Source organism: Dipodomys ordii, unplaced genomic scaffold (genome assembly GCF_000151885.1).
Source record: "Dipodomys ordii isolate 6190 unplaced genomic scaffold, Dord_2.0 Scaffold126, whole genome shotgun sequence".
In the NCBI taxonomy this organism is placed as follows: domain Eukaryota; kingdom Metazoa; phylum Chordata; class Mammalia; order Rodentia; family Heteromyidae; genus Dipodomys; species Dipodomys ordii.
Window position 1 is genome coordinate 3,254,271 of NW_012267342.1, and position 21,107 is coordinate 3,275,377.

At 34.6% G+C, this 21,107-nt stretch overlaps 1 protein-coding gene across 3 annotated transcripts in view; it reads right to left on the bottom strand.

Annotated features, from left to right (window-relative positions):
• The window catches only part of Kynu (kynureninase), a 98,691-nt gene that overhangs the window by 9,393 nt on the left and 68,191 nt on the right, over nucleotides 1-21,107 (bottom strand). For all 3 annotated transcript variants that reach the window (XM_013030073.1, XM_013030071.1, XM_013030072.1), the window contains 2 exons: nucleotides 5,759-5,811; nucleotides 3,910-3,995 (listed from right to left, as the gene is read on the bottom strand). In XM_013030073.1, the coding sequence (XP_012885527.1) occupies nucleotides 3,910-3,995; nucleotides 5,759-5,811 (139 nt within the window). The remainder of the gene's footprint in view (nucleotides 1-3,909; nucleotides 3,996-5,758; nucleotides 5,812-21,107) is intronic.

Consider the following 21,107-nt stretch of genomic DNA (forward strand, 5'->3'; position numbering starts at 1 on the left):
CTACTTTAATAGTTTTAAAAAGTATGCAGTTAAATTGTGAAATAAAATATTCTCAGCAAGGAAAACAAATAATTAATATACGGGTTATATAAAATTTGGTAGAAAACATAGCCTCATTTTCTCATGTAGAAGAAGATATAAGTAGACTTGGGGCCACAAAGACTCAAAGGAACTCAGCCACATTTTGCTACCAGCATACTCTCAGAGGGCAAAAACAGAGACTGGCAAGGCAACGAGGTTTGGTTGGTCAAGTCTGAAAAGAAGCCAGAAGAGGGACCACTCCGTATTTCTTTCTGGAAACTGCAGTACTCTAGGATTTTTTTTCTTATTCCAGGTATTTTTCATCTTTTTATATTAGTGTATATTCATTATACAAACGATTCTCCTTATAGTATTTTCTACTTTTCCATATACTTTTTCTTGTCCCCTCCTTGTCAAAATTTTTAATAGGTTTCATTATTCTCTTTTTATACATGAATACGAAGTATTTCAAGTATATTTAGTCCTCCTGCACTTGCTTTTTGCACTCCTCCTCCTACTATTTTCCCCCATTTTATGCTTTTGTCATTTATTAAATTAAAAACTCTAGAAAAATCTCTGATTCAGCAACAAGCTCCATACAGAAGAAGGGTATTGTGAAGTATAGTTCGTCCTCAGTATCTGCAGGGGACTACTCCTTTAAACCTTCATGTTCAAGTCCCATACATGAAATGATATAACATTTATACATAACATGCATGCCTCTTCCTGTATACTTCATTTCTTCTTCAGATTACTCAAAAGCCTAAAATAAACTTTGTATCAGTGACTCACTTCTGTAATGCTAGCAACTCAGGAGGCTGAGATCTGAGGATCGTGGTTCAAAGACAGCCTGGGGCAGGAATGTCAGTGAGACTCTTATCTCCAAATAACCAGCAGAAAACTGGCTCTGTGGCTCTGAGTGGTAGAGTGCTAGCCTTGGGCAAAAGAGCTCAGGGACAGTGCCCAGGGCCTGATTTCAAGCCCCATCACCTCAACCATCAAGAAGAAGAAGAAGAAGAAGAAGAAGAAGAAGGAGAAGAGGGAGAAGAGGGAGAAGAGGGAGAAGAGGGAGAAGAGGGAGAAGAGGGAGAAGAGGGAGAAGAGCAAGAAGGAGAAGAAGGAGAAGAAGGAGAAGAAGGAGAAGAAGATTTTAAAAATCTAAGATAAAGCAAATGATTTTTAAGTAGGAGTATTTGCATTTATTTCTTTCACTTATTCCTGCTTCCTCCATTTGTCCCTTACAATAAAATAACTAATTTAAAAAGACTAGGCAGGTAGCAACATTGCTAATTTACACGTGCTTACTCACTTGTTGCTATTATAGAAATGCATAAAAAGTTGTGTAATGTAACAGAACTTGCAAACTGTGTGCTATTTTGCAATTTTAAACTTTTACAGTTTATAATGAGAGAGGGAATTTTTTAAAAGCCCTATAACCACCAAAAATTTGATTAGTTAAAGGGAATCTTTGTCAGAACAAGCCTCAGTACTGTAAGATTTCAGTAAGAAGCTCTAGAGAAATACTTAAGTAATTAGAGGTTCTAGAGGACTTCACTGCTGTTGGGCTTTTTGGGATATTTTAAAAGGTTTAAGCTGCAAATATTAAAGGGACAGAGATAAAACTTCATCTAGGGGACTAACACAATATGAAAGGAATAGAAAAAACAATAACAAAGGAAAAGAACTTCTCTTCCCACAGCAGAAGGGGCAAGAGTGGAAAACAAGTCATTTTCTTGCAGAAGTCATACTAATATGACCTTTTCTGGCCAGGTGTGGTGATGTATGCCTGTAACCACACTGCTTATGAGGCTGAAGCACGAAGATCTGAGTTCAAATCCAGCGTGGGTTATACAGCAAGGTCAAGGAGACCAGCCTAAGCAAAATCCTGACTTAAATATGTTTGCCAACACAGAGAAATAGGGAGAGAGAAAGGGAGGGAGGGAGGGAGGAAGGGAGAGAGAAAAAGAGAAAGAGAAAGAGAGAGAGAGAGAGAGAGAGAAATTTCTAGCTATTTCACAGAACTTGTTTGCAAAACAAAATTGAAGAAATCATGCTAACTACTAGTTCCTCCTAAGATGTCTTGGTGTGTTCCCTTTTACTTTTATCTTCTCCTTAATAGAAACTTGCAAATAAAATCTTGTTCCAAAATATTTAAACTAAATGTGTCTCTAAATTGATATTATAAGATAAATTTAAACATTATTACCCATTTTACTAGGTAGAATTTTACATTATTAAGAAGAAACAGAAAATACGTATTTACAGGCTGAAAAATTTTGTTAGTAATAATTTGTCAAAATTATTGACCTCTAGTGGTCAATTTGAGTAAGTGCTCTCCAAATTGGATGCAAAGAATATGCAATTATCACTTGAAGGTAATGTTGAATAAAGCTGAGGAACTTGGCACTGCCATCCAGTGGCCAGAATAAGAAGCTGCTATGCTTGTTCATTGAATTTAGTTTTTTGAAAAGATTTGAGACATTTCAGTCCTGTTACTTAATTCTCAAATCTCAACAGGATTAACTAAAATAGGAAATATTTTTACTTTAATATATATTGGTATAAGACATCTACTAGAACAGGTATGCATATTTGTTTACAGTGTATTTCACTCAAATGTATGTTAGAAATATGTTCAAATAGTATTTGTGTTAATATTATTAACTATTTGGCAAGTTATGTATGAAATATTGATATGTAACCATATATATTTGCCTGAATGAATTTAGTATATCGTGAAGTGTTACCAAACAAATCACAGCTTGTTTTTCAAGCATGCATATCTACCTATCTATCTATCCACCTATCTATCTATATCTAAATTTACATATAAACTGGATTATGAAAATTCTGCTTTGTTTTTAGGATGAGACCAAAAAAGGCAGAAATATAAGTAAAATTACAAAAAATGAGTTATAGTAGGAGATATTCTTCTTGATTTTCCAAGACCCAGGAAAACAAAACCTTGACCTATGTAGCAAGGCTGATTTACTAGGTATTACTTTCACTCTAGCTTTTCTGTTTCCTATAAATCCATCTTTACCAGGTCCCTAGAACTGGAAGAAATAGATTCCCCAGCAAACACAATACTTCTTTAATAAATATAAATTAATTAATTGCAGATTTACACTAAACATTTTTTAACAATGCATTCAAGTCTACACATATTATTTGTGAAACAGAAAACATTTCTCTACACAGGTTGAGACAGTTTAATGAATACTGGGAAATAGCAAAGTGACAAGCTCTGGGCCAGGGACAGCAAATATAAATAAAAGATAACAATCATGACACAGTCACAGTCCAAATACACAAAACAAATGCTTTTTTTGGTCCAATGATTATTCATATTTGTAATCTTTCTTTTCTTTTCTTTTCCTTCCTTTCCCTTCCTTCCTTCCTTCCTTCCTTCCCTCCTTCCTTCCTTCCTTCCCTCCTTCCTTCCTTCCTTTTTTTTTTTTTTGCACTTCTGGGATTTGAACTCCAGGCTTTGCCCTTGCTAACAAGGGCTGTGGCATTTGAGTCACACCCCCCCCAGTCTTTAATTTTGCTCTTGGTTTATTTTAGACAAGGTCTTGTGTTTTTTTTTTTTGCTCAGAATGCCCTTAGACAACAACGCTCCTTACTTTTCCTCCTGCTTGGATATCACTACTGTATAAACTACCAGGCACGTTCAGTTGATTTTTTGAAATGGCGTCTCTTTAATATTTTGTGTGTTTCCCTTGAACTGTGAGCCTCCTGATTACTGATAAGTAATATAAAAATGAGCTACCATGCCCAGTTTAAATAATAATCTTGTTACTTACAAAAAATAGTGCTAAATCTCTCATAACCAGATAAGGTGAAAGGAGAAGATGGGGAAGGCTAAATCCCAGGTAACTCTCTTACCTCTAGACTAGCATGCAAGGAGCAGACCAACAACATGGGAGGATTTGAAATTCGGAATCCACTGGCTCCTGGGATTAATTTTAGTTCTGAAAAAAAAGTTTATAATTGCTTAGAATATTCTTTAATGGAGTATAGAAAAAGTAAAGATACAGTAGGTTGTCAGAGCTGAATAAAACTTCTTGCACATTTCTGCTTCACTAGAAATTCTGATCTTCCCTGTTCCTCCCTTCTCAACAAACTACAAGTCACAAGAAATCACAAGAACCTCTTGTTGAAGATTTTCTGGACCCTGTCCTCCACTTTCCTGTTTCCAACCCAGATTTTTTTTTTGGTACCTGCTTTGCTTTTCTGTCACAAGGGCCTATAATTAGTGAGAACATCAAGATTTGAATGTCACATACTTGCATGTCACCCAAAGGCAGACAGATGACTACAATGACCTAAGAAGGTTATGTGGACCTCTAGGATTCTTCCTTAGATACAAGCAGACATTAAAAATATTCCTAAACTGGGCACTGGTAGCTCACTCCTGTAATCCTATCTACTCAGGAGACTGAGATCTGAGGATCTCCGTTCTAAGCCAGGCTGGGGAAGGAGAGTCTGTGAGACTCTGATCTCCAATTAACCACTAGAAAACTGGAAGTGGTGCTGTGATTCAAGTGGGGGAGCACTTGCCTTGTGATGAAGAGCTCAGGGACAGCACCCAGGCCCAGAGTTCAAGCCCCATGACAAAGAAAAAAGCTAGCTAGTTAGAAATCAAGTTAAAACTATACCTAAGAAAGCATTATGAGTGTTTAGAAATTAATCTCACCTGGGGCTAGTCAAACTGTAATCTGTTGGGTAAATTCAATCCGCTATCTGTTCTTTAATTTTCCACTGAACATGATCATACTGGCATATTTATATAGCTTGATGCCAGCTTTAGAACCACAATATACAGCTGAATATTCAGAAAGAAACAATATATTCCTCAAAAATCTTTTTAAAAAATCATTTCCTGACCTAATTTAAAAAGCAGTTCTCCTATCACCGGGCTATTATATATTCAAATATCTATATGAAACACTAGCTCCAGATCAGAGAAACTCTGAAGGATCTAGTTTGCATGAAATTCTCTAAACGCACATGATACATCCTGCTTCCTATGTGACTGAGGAAGATTCATACAGGAAGAAGGAGGAAGACCCTTGTGAGCCCCTTGTATGGTCCAGTGTCACTCCTACCCACTAGGGCTTAATTGCTGTTCTCTGGTATATAGCAAGAATCGCCCCTCTCCACAAAAAAGGAAATATTTCAGAACACAGAGTTTAAAATGTGTATTTAAAAAATTAATGTTATGTGCTACATGGTTTACAGTTTGGGACTGTAAACTCTGAAATAGTGTCCATCTATTCTGTCTATATCATTCATGAGCTATGTGGAGGAGAAGGAACAATGAGCAGATGATGATGCAGTTTGATTTGCAAGATAACAAAAGAATCCAGAAGCAGCATGGATTACCCAGGCCTCCCTGGGTTGACCACAAGTCTCAAACCCCTTCTGCTTTCACTGTCTGATGTGTTGTCTCTCTGTCATTATGGGATCTGCCAAGCTTCAGGAGTCATATGCTAGATTTCATTTTCTTTTACTTCTCTATGAAAGAACAGACTCAAAATCAGGTTAAAAACCTATAAACATGTAGTCTTACACACTGAAAATGTCATTTCTTATTTTTAGAATTCTCAGTGACATTTTCAAAGTGCTCTTTCTATAGGGACATTTATATTTTATACATGTATAATACAAAGACAGACAGAAATTAAAATGAAGCAAAAATAAAGTGAATCTTGAAATGAAATGGTAGACTTACTGTTATCCATTTTAAATCTAGTGCTCAGTTCATGGCTAAACCATCCCACTAACCTGAAATATAACAAAGCATCACATAAATTTGGTTCACAGTTGATAACTACATTTACTTTAGATATTAATCCCTACCATATTAAAATCATTTGTGATATGTTATCAAATAATGGAGTAGATAAATGCTATATAGCAGAAAAACAACAGTTCATGTTAATAATGACATTGAGAATAAAGATAAAAATCATTTGCCTATATTATTAGATTCCGAATTTTGTGTAGGTAGGTTCCTCTGAATAATTATAATAAATAATATGCTTTCTTATTCAAAGGAAGATGATTGAAACTATGAGGGAGGGTTTCTCAAATTTCAAAATAAATCTAAAAGCTAAAAGAACATAAAACATTAATATAATATTTAACCACAGAATCTATACAGAAAAATAGTGCTATATATAAACCCTATATAATTTCAAGGTTTCCTGAGAAACCTTAAACCTTTCCTTAAGAAACATGGAGATTTAGAAGAAATGATAGAACATTGAGAATCATGGGCAGTTATCAACCTTTTCTAAATAATATTTGCTATGGTTAATATTTCCAATATCGGAACTGAATCTAGGGCCTCAGAGTTGTTGGTTTTAGTTGAAATGGAGTGTCAAAGACTGCTGCCTGGGCTGGCTTCCAACTGTGATCCTCCTGGTCTCAGCCTCCTGCTTGTCATGATTAATCTCAATTATCAACTTACTTCAATTGAGAGATGCCTGGGAGATTAGAAAAGCTCACCTCTGGATATGTTTTCTGAACCACTGGAGTCATGAAGTCTTTGAATTAATGAATAATTTAGTCTATTGTTGAACAAAAAAAATTGAATGGATTTGAGAGGTACTGAAACTGGAAGGTGAGCCTGTTTGGAGGAGTAGATTCCAGGAGTGTTCCTTAACAGCTATACCTTAGCCTCTTCTTATTACACTCTTTTTGTTTTGTGGATGCCATAAGGAGAAAAAGGAGTTATGCAAGCATGGGCTGAAACCTGGAAAGTTGTGAGCCAAATATAAAATGTAAATTATCCCTTCTCTCTCTCTCTCTCTCTTTCCATTTCATAACTGGTACTTGAATCAAGGCCTCATACTCTTCTGGCTTTTTTTTTTAACCATCTGAGCCATATCTTCTGCTTAAATCTTTCTTCTTTTAAAATAGTTTCTCTCTGGTATTTGTTACAGTAGCAACAAAAGGTGAACAAAAATAGTATTTTAGTTTTAATTTTTTGAAAAATTTAAAACCACTCTTCTGGAACTTGACATTTATATAGAATATATACATAAAAATTTAAAAAACTGAAATAGAAAGGTATAGAGAATAATATGACAAATTTCCTTGCAAATAATATTTTGTAATCTTTATACGATAGTGTGGGATATTACAAAACATTTAATGAGTAGTCATATTACTAGCAAAAGAAGTATCATCAAGATAAATGTAACATGGCAAAAATCTGGAAAATCGATGTGGACAGTAGTTAAGTAATAATATAGTACCCAAAGTGTAAGAACATGTATTTTTGTGTTTATATTTTTCAGAGGGATTTTCTATTTATGTTTAAAAGCAAAAGAGCAAAATGTAAAAGAATATACTCCAAATTTATAAACAAGTAAGATTCTGTATTAAAAAGAAAAATAACAAATATTTGGAAAAGAAGTGATATTTATTATATTTAGAGAACATTTTACCATAGGGTCATTTACTTATTTATTTATTTGAGAAAGGACAGTGCTCCAGGAACTATACAGACATGAACATTGAAGAAATCGAAATTCCCCTAGGAATTCAGCAAAAACAAAGTGCCTTAATCTTACTAATAATTAAGCTATGAGATGACACAAAGACAAAACCATTAAATAAATCAAACAGACACTGATTTAAAAATCAGCATTCTTATTTTCATCAAGAAGCTGAGATCTAAAGATCTTGGTTCAAATCTAGCCTAGACAGGAAAGTCCATGAGACTTTGATCTCCAATTCATTACCAAAAAACAGGAATTTGAACAGTGGCTTGAGTAGTAGAGTACTAGCCTTGAACAAAAACAAAAACAAAAACAAAACCCTCAAGGACAGAGCCTAGATAGCAGGTACTAAAAACAAAAGAGCAACAACAACAGCAAATAAAAATAAATATATATATATAGAATAGAAAACAGTATAGAAAAGAAAATAAATAGAAAAAAAAGTAGATAGAAAAAAGAAAACAGAAAAGAACCTCCCCATATCACATTATAGTCTAAAGGTCAAGTTACTTCCAAAGGTAGATCTATGAGAACACTAGCAGTGAAATACAAATGGACACTAAATACATGACACATGTTCATGTAAGGCTGTTTTTAGCCATAAGTTAAATCAAGACATCAAAAAAGGCGACTCAGAATTACCATGATATTTCATCTTATCCCAGTCAGAATGACTATCATCAAGAAAACAAAACCCACCATATGGATATGGGTGAAATGGAACACCTAAACACAATTGATGTGACTGTAAATTAATTTTGTCCCTTTGCAAATCAGCATAGTGTGCCTCAAAACACTAAACTATCGACCTACTATGTGATCTAGCTATATTACTCCTGGTTATCTATCCAAAGGAATCCAACCTCACCCACAATGAAAATACTTGCATTTCTATGTATATTGTAGCACTAGTCACAAATAACAGAATTGAGAAAGTGCCTATTATTTACTCATGATTAAGTGAGTCAAGAAAGTGTGGTACAATATGGCATTACAGTCCATGGAGATGTGGTTCAGAGGAGACCAATGTTGACTCAAACCACAAATGTTCAGTATGTACCAAGTATAGTTAATTCATTTCTCTCATAAAGCTGCCCAGTTTCTGCTAAAGACAAGCCTCCTTGGAAATCTAAAATTTTCACCTTATCACATAAATTAAGCACATAAATTTTTACTTTATTTGGAGGTCATCATATACTTTTTATGAACACTAGTCATAAAATGAAGGGCAAGGAAACAGGAGACTTATTATTATTATTTTGGAAACAGGAGATTTAAACACAGCTAAAGCCAATGGGAGGTTGTCAGCTTCTCTGGATCAACTCATCTGCAGAATATTCACAGGAATTTAAAACATTTGTTTTTGGAATTTCTTTTTTTTTGGTAATAGTCAAAAATGAAAAGGAAATTTTAATTGCTTCATTAAGAGACTGTTTTGTGTGTGTGTGTGTGTGTGTGTGTGTGTGTGTGTGTGTGTGTGCAAATTATGATAAATCCATGTGGTAAAATCCTACACAATTTTCAAGCTAAAAGTAAATGAGGAAGAATTATGGATACTGATAGGGGAAAACTACCATTATATGAAATCAAGAAGACAAGTGAGTCAGATTGGAGTGGTCATGTTAGCTCCTCTGTTAAAGGTAAACAAAAAACATGTATTTATGTTATGTAGGACAGGAAAGAATATTCCAGATAGAGCAGTATGTGGAAAGGCCCAGAGAGCTGGTAAAACGGCTCCCAAGGTTTATTACTTTATGCTGTAAAATTGACTAGTCAGCCATTTGAAATATGGTCAATGAGAATTCAACTACACCAATTCTCTCAACTGGAAGAAAAAAATATGGTGGACATTTATGATACAATGACATATGTAAGATTTTCAAATTAATTACACAAGGTAAATGAGTACTTACTTCAAAGAGAACTAAGAATCAATATCATTCATAAGAAATTGTCTACTACTTTCCTGATAATAATTTATAAAACCTATATCCACTCCGCAGAATTTAAATTTGGATTGTTTACCCAAAATGGAAAATTTAATAATTCAGTTAGATATAATCTATAATTCTAAATTTTAACAGGCTAGCAACCACCTTGAAATTTTATCAGTGGAGAAGTTGAATTTCACTTTTTATTTTTAGGGCAAACTTTATTTTAAATTCTGATTTGCCAAAATCAGAATTGAGTTTTAAAAATCAAAATTGAGTTTAAAGTCCAGGCACCAGTGGCTTACACCTATAATCTCAGGAGGCTGAGATCTGAGGATCTTGGTTCAAAGTCAGCCCAGGTAAGAAAGTCTGTGAGACTCTGATTTCCAATTAACCACCAGAAAACCAGAAGTGGTACTGTGGCTCAAAAGAAAAAAAATTAAAAATGAGTTTTAAGAAAAGAATTATATTCTATTTTGGGGGGGTTCTTTGGGCCTGGGCGCTGCTCCTCTCTTCAGCTCAAGGCTAGTGCTCATACCACTTGAGCCACAGCGCCACTTCCGGCTTTTTTCTTATTGCTTATGTGGTGCTGAGGAATAGAACCCAGGGCCTCAGGCATGCAAGGCAAGAGCTCTACCACTGAGCCACCTTCCCAGCCCCAAGAATTATTTCTAGATTTGATTGTTGTTTAGATTAATAGCTTAAATAATAGATTTTTAAGGGATCATAAGTTAAAAGTAAAGAAGAGCCAGGTGACAGTGGCTCATACCTGGAATCCTAGCAACTTAGGAGGCTGAGATCTGAGGATCATAGTTCAAAGTCAGCCTGAAGATAAAAAAGTTCATCTCCAGTTAACCACTCTAAAGCTGGAAATGGAACTGTGGTTCAAGTGGTAGAACATTAGGCTAGATAAAAAGGAAAATGCAGGTGACAGTGCCCCCTTCCCTGGGGCCTTGATTTCAAGCTCCAGAACGGGCACATGCACGTGTGCACACACACACACACACACACACACACACACACACACACACAATTTGCTAATGTACTTCAATATGAAATACTTCTTTACTTTCATTTTCTTCTTTTTGTGCTGGTCTTGGGGCTTGAATTCAGAGCCTGAGTACTGTCCCTGGGCTTTTGTTATCAAGGCTAGTGTTTTACCATTCTGGCTAAAGCTTCACATCTTCCTTCATTGTGGAATGAAGGGGTTATTTGGAGTTGAATTGCACAGACTTTCTTGCCCAGGCTATATTTGAATCATGATCCTCATTCTGTCTTCTGAATAGCTAGGATTACAGGTGTGAACCACCATCACTTGCTTCAAAAAGCAATTTTTAAATATAATTTTATTGTTATTACTAAGGTGTTGCCAGAGGGGTTGTCATTTCAAAAAGTCAGACAATCAGTGCATTTCTTGGACAATGTTACTCTTCCTTCCCTTTGCTCCAATTTCTTCCTCTAGTACCTGTGTATATGTTACACAGTTCATTTTCCACACAGTGTATAGTAAGTAACATGATTGCATTTGTTCACTCTTCCTCCCACTCTTTCTGTGTCCTTAGAAAGAAAGAGAGCAAGAGAAAGAGAAAGAGAGAGAAAGCAAGAAGAAACATCACCACCCACAACAACAAACAGTAAAAAACTTTTAACATACAAACAGCATTATTCTCACTATGCCTTTTGTAAAAGAAGTAAAAGATTGCAATTTGTTAAATAGAATTATGTTGATACATTAAAAAATAGTATATGAGCTCTTACACAATACTGCTTTCTGAGGAAACTGATATAAACAATACCTCTCAGTATTTTCTTTTCTAAGGTCTGCTTATAGAGCAGTGTTTTTTTCCCATTTATTTTCAATAAGATCCAAACAAAACTTGGAAGCAATATTTCAACCTTTCCTTATATAGTACAAGTTTTCTATCATTTTCACATATTCACTAAAGAACTAAATATTTGTCATTTCTGTTTATAGAGTAATATTAAAAATTCAAGAACATGAATTATGATGGCTGCCTTGTATACCTAACCAAAACATCAATGGCCTGGAACTTGAACACAGGAGGAAATAGTAATTTGTTTAGAAAAATATATTATGGCATGTTCATCACCCAAATATGAAAGAAATGAGGGATTATATAAAGGAAAAATGTGCTATTCTTAGATTAAAAAAATCTCTGTAATGATTTTGTAACTAAAGACAAGGCATCACTTTTCATCCATTATTTGCTTCAGCTGTAAAAATATTTAACCTATATATAAAAAGTACAAATACAACATGATTATATAAAAAAGAAGAGCTTCAAATTTGTGTAGACAAATCTCACTACATAATGATTACATGCTTCTTTACATGCTTCTTTTCAATTCAGTGAGCAAATTATATTTTTTTCTCTCTCTCTAATGGTTTACTGAAAAAGCATTTGAGGATATGACTTGGACCCTAGACTAGCTTCACTGAAGGCTTTAATTGTTGACATCCATCATCTCCTCCCATAGCAACCACCCAACGTGAGCACCTAATACTCCTGGATTATAAATAACAGAATCCTGTAGAGTATTCAGAAATGGATTAGCTGTTCAAATGATGGGTTCTCATGCCAACAAGAAATCCTGCTCAAAAGGCCTGGCTAGGAAAAACATCTCATATTGCTAAGGACATTAAAACAAAAGTATGTTTGTCACTTAAACTTTACATTCATGATCTAAGGTAGACATTTTTCTCATAGCTTTAGATTCAAGAAAAGTACAGTGCAGGGAAGCTGAATGACTTCTTTCAAAGGGAAGCTACTAGTAAAGCCCATGTTATACTTAACAAGTAAGTAAGAATACAACAACATTCTGTGCTTCTGTGGTCTTAGCAGGTAGACCGAGAAGGTGGAGGTAAGAAGGAATATCTGTACCAGCCAGGCAGTAAGATATAGATCTGCTCAGTTATGGAAATCAAATGAGAGCTAAAGGTAGATTTATATAAAGCAAAATACTCTACTAACTGGAAATTTAGAAAGAGTTGATATTTGTTATTAGACATTCTATTTTTATCATTTATCCTCCCAATTAAATTATCTCTCCTCCTTCTCTTTTGCTCTCTCATTTGTGTGGTTCCCCTTCCCCCCCATCTCTCTTTCTATCTTTTGTTGTACTTGGGGCTTTTACTCAGGGCCTGAGGGCTATCCCTGATTGTTTTTGCTTAAGGCTAGCTAACACATTACCATTGGAGCCACAGTTATACTTCTGTTTTTTTCGTGGTTATCTCTAACAATCTCATGGAGTCTCTGCTTCCGGGGTTGACTTTGAACCATGATCTTCAGATCTCTGCTTCCTAAGTATCTAGGATTACAGGTATGAGGCATTAGTGTCTGGATTCCCCTTCTCTTTCAGAGTTTATCCTGGTTCACTTTTTTTCATTAACTCCTCTAGTTAAACTCTTTTCCACAGATATTAGAATAAGCTATACCAGACACTATCTCCTGTCTACTAGAATTTAAAATTGTGAGTATGGTGGTACTGGGTTGTACTAGGTAATTAAAAAGCATTAATCTAACAAAAACATGAGAGGCAGACTTCTAAGGGTCTTCATTTTGACTTCTAATGTTCATACTTTTCTGTAACAACCTCTTTCATAGTCTCTGCAGGTGACTCTATTCCCCACACCAAGAAATAAAAGAAAGCACACACACACACACACACACACACACACACACACACACACACACAAGAATACAAGGAACACTGCAAGACAGAGACTTAAGAGAAGACAAATGGACTTAAAGCTAGATGTGTATTATTTAAAAATTCCCAATGCAGTCAACTGGAAGATTCAGAAGACTGAAATGGTAAATGAAGTAGAATCAGAGACATAGGAAGATGAGTGTTTTTAGTTTCAATATGAATATTAAATTATGAAAAGGAGCAGAATAAAAAAGGAGAAAATAATAGCTCCTCATTTAAGGCTATATATATATCATATACTATTAATTAATAATATAATAGTAAATGATGTCTGAGTAGTCTAGGCCTGAAAAAGAATACAACGAAGTTCTATGACAGTGAAACTGGTGTGGTCAGTGGCCAAGACAATTACTTAAGAATTCACTAGGGCTGGGAAGGTGGCTCAGTGGTACAGTTCTTGCTTTGCATGCATGAGGTCCTGGGTTCCATTCTCCAGCACCACATAAGCAAAAAGAAAAAAAGCCGGAAGTGGTGCTGTGGCTGAAGTGGTAGAGCACTAGCCTTGAGCTGAAGAGCTGAGGGACAGCTCCCAGGCCCAGAGTTCAGGCCCCGCGACCGGACCCAAAAAAAAAAAAAAGAATTCACCAAAACAACTCAACAGATAATTATTAGACAGTTTTATAATTTTCTGTCATGGAATATTAAAAATGATATGGTTCTACTTCTTTTTTTGTATCTCACATCATTTTCAGATTTACTGAATTGTCATGAGATGTTTTTCTCTCTTCTGTGTTTGTATAGTATATTTATCTTATTATAGTTATTGAAGAAATGTATCTTCAGTCTTTTTTTAAAAAATGTATTTTTAAATTATCTTTTTTTAACACTTTAAGTACTTTATTTTTGTGCAAATAAGTTGTCAATTAACAAAGGAGTTTATGAATATAATGCTTATTGATCAATGTCATTCCTTTCAACATTCTTACCAACCCCTCTCTTACATACCTCTTTTGTCACTAGTCTTAACTTTGTAGGATATGCATTGAATTCTTGACTGTATTCTGACTTTCTTCTCTTCATCATTTGTCTACCCTTTTCCACTCCCCCCCCCAATATCTCTTAAGTGCCTACCCCCTGGTGTTTATTTTGTTGAACTTTGAGCCTTCCTAAGGAATAACTCTGAGTTCTCCTTTAAAGCTACCACTCTGGAAAGCACTATAGAAGTTCCTCAAAACATTAAACATAGTACAATCCTATAATCCAGCAATCTCACTCCTGGGCATGTATCCAAAAGATTAGAAACCAGGGTACAGTAGAACACCATGTTCATGGCAGCAGTCGTATTTACTATAGTCAAGGTATGGAGTCAGTACAGTTACCTTCATGGATGAATGGATCAAAAAAATGCAGGGCATATATATAATGAAATTACATTCATCCATTAGAAAGAATGATATTGTATCATTTGTAAAGAAATGAAAAGACCTGGAAAATTAATCCTATGAAGAATAATGTTCTTATTCTTGATGATGTATAGAAGATAATTTTGAGGCTCTAATATTGACTACTGTGATCACAAATATGCAAAAAATAATTGCATAATTGTCTCAGGTACACATTTTCAGTGTAGTGGTGATCATCCCACAATGATATTCTCCATATTATTGAGAACTTCATTTAGGATTTTGAGTTGTTGGTATTCAGGCCAGGTGACAGACTAGGATGGCGGATTTGTAGCATTATCTTTAGGAAAGACAATGTAGCACCAATATATTTTTTAATTGTAAAGATGCTATGCAGAGTGGTTACAGGTATGTGAGTAAGGTAATGGGTACATTCCTTGCCTAGCAGTGTTACTCCCTCCTTTGTTTTTCTCCTACTATCCCTTCCCTCCCCCATCATCCCACTCCTCCCCTCCCCCAAGAAGACTTAAAGTTCATTTCCAACACAGTGTCTTGTATAAAATTGTTTTGACCTTTCCTGTTGTTTGAAATTCTTTGGAGATATCTTTCTTTGAAGTGTTAGATCTTATTTAGTAACTTGAATAAGCTTTATACTTTTATGTTACTTCTTGAAGCCTTTACAAATGGAAATTGATGGTTTAGGTTTTTAAAGAGCAAAGAAAAAGTAATTGCATCATAAAATATTCAAGCTTTCAAATAAGTCACACAGAACCTAGCAGATTTCAACAGGTAGGAAAAGTGAAATTAAAACACAGAAGTGTCATTAAATCTTTTCATGTATTCTAAAAATATAAACTTAACTAAATAAAATTCAAAATTATTAAATTAGTTTATAACTATAAGGTCATAAATTATTCATTATTATTTAAAGATTCATTTTGCTCAATAACAAGATAAAATATCATTGGACCTGACTAGAGATTTGAATCTTTTATCTTCAAAAATTAAAGCACAAGCAAGAAGCAAGCAAAGAAAAGTAAGATATTACAAGAGAGAAATTAATAAAATGTAAAAATCCCAATATATTTTCTGTTACTTGAACATCAGAAATTCTCCAAAATGAATTTAAACAAGTGTTATCTATCGGAAAGCAGGACATGATCTAAAGGTGTTTTTGAGGTATAATCAGATCCTGTAAGCAAAAGCCAGAAAAGATTTAGTGGATATATTTTGGATGTTAGGAGATAAGAAATCAAATCTCCAAACTCTCCTAGATCTCTTTAACAAAACTTCAGTAGCAAAATCTTTATTATGAATCTTTCAATTTTATGCACTGAATTAATCTAACTTATTCTTTAAACTCCTTATCTCTTCTTACTAGAAACCTTACGCATACTAAACGTAACAACTTCCAGCTTTCTTAGTTTATGTGAAAATAAACATACAGTTCATTTTTGGAGCAAATATTAAAATATAATAAAACCATATCTCAATCTTATTTACAAACATTCTCTCTCTTCCCTCTCTTTCTCTCTTCCCTCTCTCTCTCTCCCTCCCTTCCTTCCTCCCTCCTCCACCCCCCTCTCTTTCAGTCCCCACAACTTATAACAGATACAACTGTGTTACCGCCTTTTACAAATGCACTGAATCATACAAATTGTCATAGCACTGCAAAAGCATGGAAGATGTGAAGTAAAGCTTAACTGTTTATTCTTTAAATAAACAAAATCTGTAGAAGCAGTTGGGAATATGTTAGAAGGTCTGTCATCTGAGCATCATATGTAGCTTTGTTGCAAATAAATGACTTATTCTATTTATTAGATATACTACTCTCCATGCTTTTATAGAGTCAAAATTTCACAAAGATTTTATTTTAGCGTAACTTGGAATTTATACATTCAGTTGATTTCTATATATTCTTGCTTTTTATACAGAACTTAGCAAAATTATATTTTAAAAACACAGCTAGATATACCTAGCATGGTGGGACATACTTAGAATTCTAACTACATGGCAAGTAGAGATTAGAAGCAATGCACTTTCAATGTATTCCATGCAAAACGCCAGAAAGCCATTATTCTTCATTTCAACTAACAAGCTGGATCCAATAACATACATCTGTAATCACAGTTACATGTGGGAAGAACAATTGAATGACTGTAGTCTTTAGGAAAAATTGCATGATCTTATGAGAAACAGAACGAAAGCCAAAGTTGTTTGGAAGTGGGCTCAAGAGTCAGAGCACCTACCTAGCAATTATGAGGCCCTGAGAGCAAATTCTACCTCAACCCAATGTATTTGTATGCATGTATGCGTGTATATGTGTGTGTGTGTGTGTGTAAATATGTACACGCACACATAGATATGTACAAGAAAATACCTGTTCTCCCATGTCTACTGCAGCACTATTCACAATATCTAAGATATGTAATGCATTAGATATCCATTCATGGATGAAGGATGCAACTTTTCCGCCATAGAAAAGACCTACATTTTTGTCATTTGTGACAACATGAATGGAAGTGGAAACTAACATATAAAGTGAAATGAGCCAGAAACAGAAAGAAAAATGCTGCATGTTCTCAAATGTAGATGCTAAAATTATTGATCTCATTGAGAAAAATAGAGTTGGGCACTAGAGGCTAGAAAATAAATCATATAAGGTAAAGAAACAGAGGTGGGTAACAGGTACCCAAGCATAGTTAGATAGGAAAAGTGTTCATGTTCTGTGAGAAATTAGGCTGATTATAGTCAACAAAATTTATTCTGTATTTCAAAATAGCCTGAAGAAATTATTTTGAATGTTTGCCATAAACAATAATATCTTGTTTTAACCTAAGAGCTTATGCTAATGTTTTGTGAAACATTATTAATCAAAAGGAAATAATAAAAGAATAACCTTATTTAATTACATAACATGTTAAGGAGCTCCAACCTAAAGTCCATATTACATTTTTATTGACAGCAAACAACTTTAACCTATCTGATTTATTACTCTCCAAACATTTAGCTAAACCAAAAATTAGCCAAACATAATTTAGAGAATTTGAGATGTTTTCTTGTTTTATTCTATGAATTTGTTTTAATAATACTGAGAGCAACATAAACATCAGCTGAGCTTTCATTGTACGACAGACAGTACTCTGATTATTCCAAACGGTCACATAATATCCAGTTTGAGTGCCTGAACACAACTCCTTGCTGTTCATCTCCTCTGAAATCTTACCACCAGTTGTTTTTTTTTTTTTTTTACTGTAATAGCCCCTCTGCAGTCCTTGTAAATTCTACAACTTGTCCTAATACAGCACAAAGACACGAGTGTGATTATTTTTAAAGTTATTAAGTCACATCATTGTCTTGCCTACATGGGCAATGATTTCAAATTTTGCATTGCTTTTTATCAAAAGCGAAAAGACTTCCTCCACCCAGACTCTGACCACTCTTCCTTTCATTCATTTCTTCATCTAAATTTTATTAACACGGTACAGTGTTTCATGAATACATTTTCATATACTGCACATTGCCAGGGATCCCACATTAAATATGTCCATGCCCCCTTTTCCTCTTGTATTTATAAAATAATCTATGTATATTGTTTTCCTAAATACCATAAAACTGGATCTATATTATGCACGTAGGCGGTTTCCTCTTGCAGGAATACAAGTTTGAAGAAGAGAGAGAGCATTGCCTTCATGTGGTACATTCCAAATTCCACAAAAATGGCCTAAAAATGTCCTCAATAAATATGTCTATAATTGAGTCAAATGTCATATGGAGAAATTACAATGCTGTGATTTCAAGAATTGTAAGTCATTGTAGCAATTTCTTTTCATGAGTCATCATTGATTTATGCTCTTTCTTTTGGACTGATCAAAGCTCTAGTCATACAGGGTGCAGGTGGCTCACACCTGTAATTTTAGTTACTCAGGAGGCTGAGAATTGAGGATTTCAGTTTGTAGCCAGCCCAGACAGGAAGTCCAAGAGACTTTTTTTGTTTTTGTTTTTGTTTTTAGAGACTTTTTTTGTTTTTGTTTTTTTGTTTCTTCCTCATTTGTTTCCCCATACCATCCCTGCCCTCCCATCTCTGCACCCTCCCCGCCTAAAGTTGGGTTTTCAACATAGCATCTTGTACTTCACATTGTTGCAATGGGTCCACCTGTATCCCTATTTAAACGATTTGTTTTTTCCCTTCCCCTTCACAAATTATACTGACATCAAATTCCGTGAAAACAGGGGTTATACTGTGGGGGAGGGGCATACAAAGCAACAAAAAATCACCTTATAAATATGTTAGAAAAGAAAGAAAAACTATTTGAGTTCTTATCTTGGGGTTCATTTCACCTAACATCAACTTATCTGACCTTTTCTGCTTGTCTCAGACATATACTAGTTATTGCAAATAAGGGAAACCATGGGACCTGTGTTTCTTTGGGCCTGGCTTAGTTCACTTAATATAATTTTTTCCAAGTCTTGCCATTTCCTAACAAATATCTCCACGTAATTACAGAAAAAGCCCAAAGTGGAGCTGTGGTTCAAGTGGTAGAGTGCTAGCATTGAGCAAAGAGGAGCTAGGGGACAGCATCCAGGCCCAGAGTTCCAGCCCTAGAACTGGAACAAAAGCAAACAACAAGCAACAACAACCACCACCACAACAAAGGAAGAATAAAAAAGAAAATAACTCTATTCATCTGTCACCACACCAAGCTTTATTGCTGTTGTTGTTTATTTGTGTTTGTTGGCCTCCACTGATAACCATCAAACTTGGGTGACCAAATTCAAACAGGTATGAGTTTGAGTAGACTATGACTTTATCTTTGGGGAAGTAAGGTCAATGACATGGGTGTATCTGCACAAAAGTCTTTTGGTCATTCCCTTAAGCCAGGGCCTCACAGCAGGCACTGATTCTAAGCTACCATGAGGAGCAAGCAGGAAAGTTAGAAATACAGAAATACATGTTACATTTTAAGTAGATATTAAAGCTATATTAAAGGTAGAGCCAGTTCATAAGAATAAAGATTAAACAGTAGATAGAAACCCAAAGAGAAAATTAAAAATAACCAAAGATTTAAAAACAAAAAAAACTAACTAGAGGTGTTCATCAATGCATTATTTATGAAAATAAAATACGATTAGGTAATAATAAGAGATTCAAAAGTCCCTAAGGCAAAGAAAACACTCTTATTAATGAGCAAAACAGAGTGATTTACCACTCCATTTTTATCTTAATCCCTAACATCATAAAGGAGTCACCAAGTAAGCTTGATATAAGAATTGACACGGTATGACACTGAGAAAAATATTACTCACTCACTCTTATCAATTTCTATTTTGTAAAAATACATATCTTTTCACACTCATTGTGCTTAGTTCCAATGCAAGCACTTTAATGCTATTTGAGTTAGTAGTTTGAGGCAGTAGCTCCACGTTCAATTCATTTATTTCTTTCACATTTGCCCATCCATCTGTAAATACTGGAGTTTCACTTGGTTCTGTTACATATTCAATTACCCCTTCAAATCTCACTCTGCAGGAAACTTGTTCAAATATGCCTAGTGAACTAACATGTCATCAAATAATCCGTCTTAAAATGAGAAAAATTTATTTAATAAAAAAATCACTTTCTTAAGAATACTATGTTGTTCTTGTAAGTGCCAAAACCATATTTTGGTGTAATATTATTAACAAAAATCTTTGCAATTTTTTTGAATATAACTCTATGAAATATTATTTTGAAATATTTCTTAATAATCCTGGAGATGACTGAAGAAATAGAAGATATCTTGATGTAAGAATTTAGAAATTGATACTTAAATCAATGTAAGGGCTCAGATCTATAGTCTCAGCACTTGGGAGAAAGAAGCAGGGAAGACCTCAATTTTGAGGTCCTATAAGCTCCAGTACCTGCTCCACAAGCTAAACAACTTTGAATTTTGTTCATCAATACTGACTGAAAACTCATGACAGATTATTTAAATTGCAGCTGGGTTTCATGGATATATTTGGCCTTCACAGAAACATATTGAAACACATATTTAATTTGTCCATATTTTGTAAATCACACCCCTTTCAGAATAATTTGTGAAGCAGAAATGCTGCCATATGCTAGATTTTTCGCCTGCTACATTGGAAGCAAAGAAAGAGCGATGTATTCAATGAGTAATTTATATACATATATATATATTCTTAGACAAGGAAGATTATTAATGAAAGATTAATAGGGCAATGTGCCTATTAGGATAAGAATCATGAAGGGTTCTCGAATCAAGAAGGGTTCAATTCATATTCAATTATTCAGTCCTATTGGGTTAGGCTAAGATAAAGTCTCAATACAATCACAAGCCCCTTATGAAAAGAAAATGTCACCTGGGTATTTCATGCTTACATGACCATGCTAAAAACTAAATCTTTTGGGACCCTGACCAAAGCAGATTGGAGCAGGATATCATGTGGAAATCAAGGGTATGCTACCTGTTCCTGAGCAGCTCACAGAAGTGAAAGTTAAAATGTAGGTGTCCCTATCCTTGGATCAAATCCTTTCCCATGGAGGAGTGAAAACAGGTTATAAA